At 46.3% G+C, this 7,153-nt stretch overlaps 1 protein-coding gene across 3 annotated transcripts in view; it reads right to left on the bottom strand.

The window, feature by feature from the left end:
* Positions 1-303: 303 nt before the first annotated feature.
* Positions 304-7,153, bottom strand: part of C11H11orf87 (chromosome 11 C11orf87 homolog) — a 7,732-nt gene continuing 882 nt past the window's right edge. For 2 of the 3 annotated variants that reach the window (XM_029915301.1, XM_029915299.1), the window contains exon 2: positions 304-6,176. In XM_029915301.1, coding sequence (XP_029771161.1) covers positions 5,321-5,920 — 600 coding nt within the window. In that variant the 5' untranslated portion in view covers positions 5,921-6,176 and the 3' untranslated portion in view covers positions 304-5,320. Of the gene's footprint in view, positions 6,177-6,726; positions 6,799-7,153 lie in introns of those variants that run through there. The other variant, XM_029915300.1, reaches the window with a different exon arrangement.

Genomic DNA, 7,153 nt, shown 5'->3' with positions numbered 1-7,153 from the left:
CTCCACATACCCGATTATAGTAGAGAAGTGCAGTCAGGGAAAGAGGAAATCTGAAAGACAAAGTATATGACCTGAAGAGCCTGAGCATCTTCCACAAAAATTGCTAAATTAGTGGACTGGACTCGGTTTATAGGGTTATACTAAAATTAATAAACTTTTCATTTTTCAACATGGTTGGTTTGTGAAGGTCAGATGAGTAATAATGAAAATGGAAATTAATTTCTTTGAGAGTCTGAGGGCGAAAGAATGAGTAACTTTATAATCTCCGTATAATATAAAGTAATAAGGAAATAGTGTCCAAAATGCCAATTAACAAGAAAACTCTTTTATTGATAGAAAAGCAAAACAAATTTTCCATGAATTCTAGTATTTGTTTTATTCTATTAGATATATTTGAGTTCAAAAATCAGTTTTCTGTTGCTCTTGTCATTATTGTTGTTAATCTCCCTGTACAAACAACCCAATGAAATCACAAGTGTCCCTGCTTCAAAAAAGGTAGAACTACCTTAATAAGACACTGTCCCCAATGAAAGTTAATTAAACTCTTATTCTTAGCTAAGCATTCCTATATGGCACCAATTGTATTACTAGGTTGGTGACATTAATAGTTATTGATGTCAAGTCATCAAAGCTGTTTCTCAAATGATATCAAGTAAATCAGAACCAAAATCGGAATCAGAGTGATGTTCAATTCAATGATTAAATACCCCTCTACAGACGGATCAGTTCATTCTAATGTGAATGAAAACACCTAATGATCACTAATCCCAAAAAGGATGGCCGAGATTAAGGTTTTCAAATTCAGATTCAAAGTCCAGATTCACAGGGGAATGGACCTGACCAGATGAACGTTTCTGGTTCTAATTTAACCTGTAACTTCCACATAACATCCGCTAGCAGCTGCTCACCTGTCACCCACAGAAAAGCATTTAAAGCAAATGTCGACACAATGGAAAAAATGGAATTTTAACCATGATCTAATTAAGTCAATCGATATAGATAGAAATGGTGGAAAAGTCAGATGCCAAAGTCTTTTTTTAAAGCTAATTTACCCATATTTTTTAAAAACTACATATCAAACTAAACAGATAATGGTCATATTTTCACTTTACCATTAGATATGCAGATATAAGTTGTATCTCCACACAACATACAGGCTGATAATTAAAAAAAAAAAAATCTAGCCACAATCCAGGTTTGTGGTCCAGATAGCCCTAAAGCTCTTCTAGATATTTTTGCTTTCCATCTAGATATTTAGACCACATAGATATGGTCACAAGTTCATTATCATTGCTACATTTGAGTCACTAACTAGAAAAGGAAGCTTATCTAATTACCAATTCCCAGAGCCAACCAAGACTCTCCCCTTTCATTAAATAAAGAGAAAGTCATCCGGATTTAACGCCAGAGAAATAAGTACATGCATATACCTGACTTCTCAGTATCCTCTCTGGGTAAGAGGATGGAACAACTATTTGGTCTCCATCTCATTCTTGTAATGACAGAAAAGAGAATACAAAAAGTCCATTGTAAATTTGTACAAAATGTATGCATATATAAATACATATCTATGGGTGTATATAAATTCTAAAGAAGATTATATTCATCTACATCTTTAAGATTCAGAGTCCCATACAGCTGACATAATGATATTCTCTCTCCAATTGTTTCATTTTTAAAAACAGTAAGAATCAAGCATGCCACCTTATTAATACCGAAGAGCAAGTGCAGAAGTTGGGCCGTAGCTACAGGGATTTGAAGCAATTCATTTGACGGGACAGCATGGATAAAAATCCTTCAAATAAATTTAGCTGTTTCCAGATTGCCTTTCGTTTCATATAAATGAAATCCAAAATGCCCTGTTGATAGCATCCCAAACTCCTGAGACTGGCATTTGAGCTCAATAAGATGCAATGCTCTAAATGGGGTCTGTGCAAATTGCTTGGATATGTGCTTATTGCAATAATTTGGTGTGGGGACTGGAGTTACTAGAATTTCATGTAATTCTCTATCATAAAAATCTCAAGTGATACCACCAGAAGCTTTGAATTCTAAGAATATTAAACTCAGCATGAAATCTGCCTCACAAACCACATGATCCTTACAAAGAGCGCTATTAAAAATATTAAACCACAGTCAGTTAATGGAGAAAGGCATACGTATTTAAAGGTGCACAGTAAGAGTATATTACGGATGTGTGCCCATGTTTAGAGGTATCAAGATATTTTTTAAACAGTATACATAATGCTTTCATTTCTCCTGTGTCCTCTGTTCCTTTGGGGGAAAATTATATAGGACAATTTCATAATTACCCCCTCGAGTGTGGAGGCTGCTCCGCGGAGGGATTACTATTGCACGCCTTGGATGCACGGTGATTCGTAAGGCAAGAACGTGCAAGTAGCTTCAGCACCAAGGAAATGGAATCATCATCCAGCACTGCTCACAACAGAACATCTTATTGCTTTAATAAAATGGGAAATTATTCATTGTACAAAGTGCACCAAATAAGGGGGAGAAAGTAATATCCATGCACTTAGTAGAGCTTATTGGAAATGAGGAAGCTCCCTTCTGAGTCCCTGATTCAATTCAAATTTCAAGTCCAAAAGTCTTCTGTAATAAGGTATTAAAGAGCTACAGCTGGACGAGGGTGAGCTACAAAAATTAATGGACTTTCTTCTTCACAGTGCCTTAGTCATTCTGATGTACCATTCAGAGCTCTGATGCACTCAAGGATTCCCTAGTGGCCTGAGGGAGTTAATGCACTCTCTTTACCTATTACGCAGAAGTGACTAAGGCACTGGAGGGGATCTGGTTCCTTGTCTAATATGTTGTTCCCAAAGATTATACCTGGTTGTCCTAATATCACAACAGACAGCATGCTTCGGTGGTGATCCGCTGTGCTTCAGGAAAGGACTGGAGTGACTATCTAATGGGTAATTAAAATTAGGTTTATTAAATTATTTGTATAAAAGATGCAGACTGAGCTTGGGCAACTTAACAGATGATCTAAAACCTCAGAGGTAATCTCTTCTCTAGATAAGAGCACATCAGCCTGGAACCAAGATAGAAGATCTAGAATTACTATTTACTAGAGAGAGGGATGCACTCAGGGGCACTGGCCTTACACGCTGCAGGTAATAAGAACTCTTTTGGTTGAACTTTTTGTAGAACATTCTCATGCATACATTATCCAAACATTTAAATAGCTGTCAAAGAAGTGATTCCCAAGAAAGGATGTCACTGCATATCATTAAGATGGAAAATGCTTCTGGCCCTTCTATCCTCAATCCAAGGGAAGGAGGGTGGTAAATAAGCATAGTTCTGAACTCCACTTCTAACAGAGATGGCCTGGTCTGGCAACAGGAGAGCGAACAAAAAGACTGATCTCTCTCACTGTGTTTTTCTCTGTTTTTTCCCCCCCATACATCCAGTGAAGGCAGATAAGCCAGAATGAGAAAAGAGAAAGAGCCTTTCTCTCACTGCATCCTCAGATGCAGGCACACATTTTTAACTAAACAAGCTTCATATGTTTTTATCAGACAAGGCATTATGAGATTTAACTTCTCTTGAAATTTGCATGTCCTGTCATCCAAATTGCCCAATACCCCTGCCAGTCTCACTCCCAAACACACTCAGGACACCCAGCACACACATCACCGCCTCCAGGTGGTGTAGATGCATGCAGCGAGGACTAGAGGCACTGTTTCAATGCTAACCATGTTTTAATAGATGGCATTCCTGCACATCCATTATCTATTTGTGTTCTGATATGGTTGTTTCTGTTATTCGCCAAAAAAATAAAAAATAAAAAATAAAAAAATAAAAGAAAGAAAGAAATGTGTTATCTCTTTACAACAGCCCACTACAGAGTAAGGTACAAAAGAACACTTCTGGAAACAGCAGAAGCCAGGCCTGCACCACGGCATCACTCATCCAGTGGTAACCATTGTATCAACAGCTGGAAATTAAGAACAAGACTATACAGTTTGGAGGATGTAGTACAGAACTATAGTTTGCTTCTATATTTGGTACCAATATAATAAATATATAACAAAGGTGCACTTGCTCTAAAAATTAAACAGAAACATTCTGGTTGGTTAGATACTGCAATTTCAGTACTGCACACCTAGTACTTTTTGTTTTCTTTTTTTTACAAAAAAGGTAACTTATGCAATGTTTAATAATAAAACCAATAGTACACGCACAAACCCGATTGTAGAAAAAGAAGAAAGAAGCCAACAAAAAGCTAAAATAGTCACTTCCCAAAACGGCCCCTCTTCCGCCTGCACAACCAAATAAAGTAACCAGTTTGGTGAAGCAATTTCAGCACCAGCCCTGGCTGGACAGCTCCTGGATCCTTTGTGAATCCCGAAAATGCCACAACTCAAAGGTGTGGGGCCTGGAGCAGGGCAGGCAGCAAAAGCAGCAGGTCTGTCTTTCTTTTTCATTTTCTTTTTCTTTCTTTCCTTCTTTCCTTTTCTCTTTCTTTTCTTCCTCTTCTTTCTCTCCTCTTTTTCTTTCTTTCTTCCTTTCTTTCACTCATTTAAAGATTTTCAGCCAGCGAGGGACACTTCTAAAAGTAAATTTAAAAGCCTGGTCCTGGAAAAAGGGAATGGTTAACTAAGGGGTGAGACGAGGGCGGACGGAGATCGGTTCATGTCATCGGTGTTTTCCTGGGACTGTCTCTGCGGCCTCTTATAGTTCTGTTGCTTAATGTAGACGTTTTCTTTATAATATACTATTGCCTGAGCCCGGCTGAGGGTGGGAATGGGGAAGGGAGGGCGGCTGAAGAAAAAGAGAAAGCTTGCGGTGGGGGTTGGGGCGGAAGGAAAGGAAGTTAACTGAACCTTAACTTGACAGCTATGTACAACACACCGGGCCTCTCCGCTCCCTTTGCTCCGTGAATCAATGCCTTGTTTATATATATTTGGTAGCTTGTGCGGTTTCTCCTCCTTATTGTGTGTGTGTGGGGGGGTGCAGGGTGGAGAGGGAAGACGCGTCGTTCATTGACAAATGAGAAATTATGTGATTTGTCATGCGCTTGGACTGTGTTATTAGTATTATAATAATTACTATAAATATTAATAATAAAGTATTATCAGCGTTATTTCTTCTTCCGAGACTTTCCTTGCCCAATATTTACAAATACCGCACAGTGCCTCGGCGGAGGAGAAACAGAGTGAGGGGCGGGCGGATACGGAAAGAAGGAAGAGGGAAGGGAGGCCAGAGAAAAGTGGAAGAGGAAAGATGGAGGGGAGAAAAGCAAGGAAGGCCAAGATGCTGGGCATGAGGGAGGGGAGAAGAGAGAGGGGCTCAACAATCAGGACAGTACCACCGTCTGCAAGAGGCCCTCGCCAGCTGTGTCCAAACAGGAGGAGGCTGCGTGTGCTCCCTGGGGACTGGGCGCGGGTGGCGGAGGCGGAGGAGCGCAGGGAGCCTGGCGCGGGAGGCCAGGGGACAAAGACGAGGAGGAGGCATCGGAGGGGCCGCAGAAGGCAAAGTCCCGGGGCTGCCTCTCCAGCCGGGTATCTTTTGCGGGGGCCGGGGCCCGGGTGCTCGCCGCGGGGGGTAGCCCCTGGCCGCTGCGGGTGCTGCTGCAGTGATCGCGCTCATACTCCTCCTGAGCCCTCTGCATCTTCCGCTTCTTCATCCTGCGCTTGTGGATGTGGAAGGTGGACAGGGACAGCACGATGAGGCAGAAGATAAGGGTGACCAGGACAATCAGCACCAGCGTGGACGAGAAGGACTGGAAGAGCTGCTGTCCCACCTGCGTGATGCAGGTGCCGCCGCCGCTGCCGCCCGCGCCCGGGCCCCTGGCGCTCCCGTTGCCGCTGCCGCTGGCGTTGGGGGAGGCAAAGGTCCGGTTGAGGAGACACGGCGGCAGCGCCAGCCTCAGCTCCTTGGGCGCCCTGGCACTCATCGGCGCTGGGCGGGGAGGGGCCGGGCCCACCAGACTTCCTCTCCCGGGCACACCGTTCCCACCAGCTAAGAAGAGGATGGAGCCCACGCCACCCAAAACCGCTCCCTGGTACGGGAGGGGCTGACGCGCGAGCCAAGGGCCGAGGGGGCAACCGTGGAGAGCTAGCCGGCGGGAGGCGAGCGGCGCGCAGGAGGTCCTCTCCGGCCCCGCCTGGAACGCGTGTCCGCGCGCCCTTTTCCTTTCCCAAGGCACCAGGCTGCAAAGAGAACAGGCTTAGTTAGGATCCCGGCCGCTGCCCGGGGCAGGGCGGAGGGCCGGGAGGCTCGGCCAGCCCCGCAGAGGGGCCCTCCGGCCACGCTGCCTCGGCGGGGCGCAGCCCTCGGACCCCGGTCCGCCCATCCCCCCACCTCCTGGGCCGCACACCCGAGGCGCCGGCTTCTTGCCCGCGCCCCCTCGCTGGGAAGGGGTCTGCGCCGGCACCGCGGAGATACGGATTACTCAGCAGATAGGGCAGCCTTCCGGCGCCCTCCACAACTTTCTAATTGCAATCGACACACAGTCGCCTGGGAACGCGGTCCCCGCTTCCCAGAGCGCCGACTCGCCTCCTTCCTTCGCCCATTTAGTGGACGTCTTCCCGTGGATCCCACCCTTCCAGCACCCCCCGCCCCCCGCCGCCCAGCGAGCCAGGCTCCGGTACGCAGTGCTCCCTTCTTTTCCCTCCCCCTCCAGACTCTCCTTCCCCGGCCGGCCAGCTTCAGATCCCTTAAGTCCCGTGCCCATGGGGGACCACAACAACCACATCCTACTCCGCCTCTGTCCGTGGTCAGGGCTGACGCGCAGGATCGCGCTCCATCCTTTCTATAGCCTTCTTCCCTGGTACCTCCCCCCGACCAAAAAAAAAAAAAAAAAAAGGCAGCTGTAACACCTTTTTCAGCTAAAGCACATCCCCGCAAACGCCCCCTTCTCCCATCTCGCCATGCCCCGCACTCGACAGTATCCTGCTCCTTTCTAGGGGGACTGGAAACGGAAGGGTGAGGGTTCTCCTCTGCAAAGTTTGGGGAACGGACCTTCTCTCCAGCCTTCTTGGCCCCGGCTCGAGGCTCTTCCCGGGGACCAGAGCCTCGGGGGCGGCGGCAGGGGCGCGGCACCCAGCAGAGCCCCCTGGCCGTCCTCGGCAGGTGCAAACTGTTGCACTGCGGAGCGGAGGGCGAGGAGGCGTGGAGCCGGGGCTGC

The sequence above is a fragment of the Suricata suricatta genome, chromosome 11 (assembly GCF_006229205.1).
Source record: "Suricata suricatta isolate VVHF042 chromosome 11, meerkat_22Aug2017_6uvM2_HiC, whole genome shotgun sequence".
Classification (NCBI taxonomy): Eukaryota; Metazoa; Chordata; class Mammalia; order Carnivora; family Herpestidae; genus Suricata; species Suricata suricatta.
The sequence above is the reverse complement of the archived record's forward strand: the minus strand, read 5'-3'. Positions and strand labels throughout refer to the sequence as shown.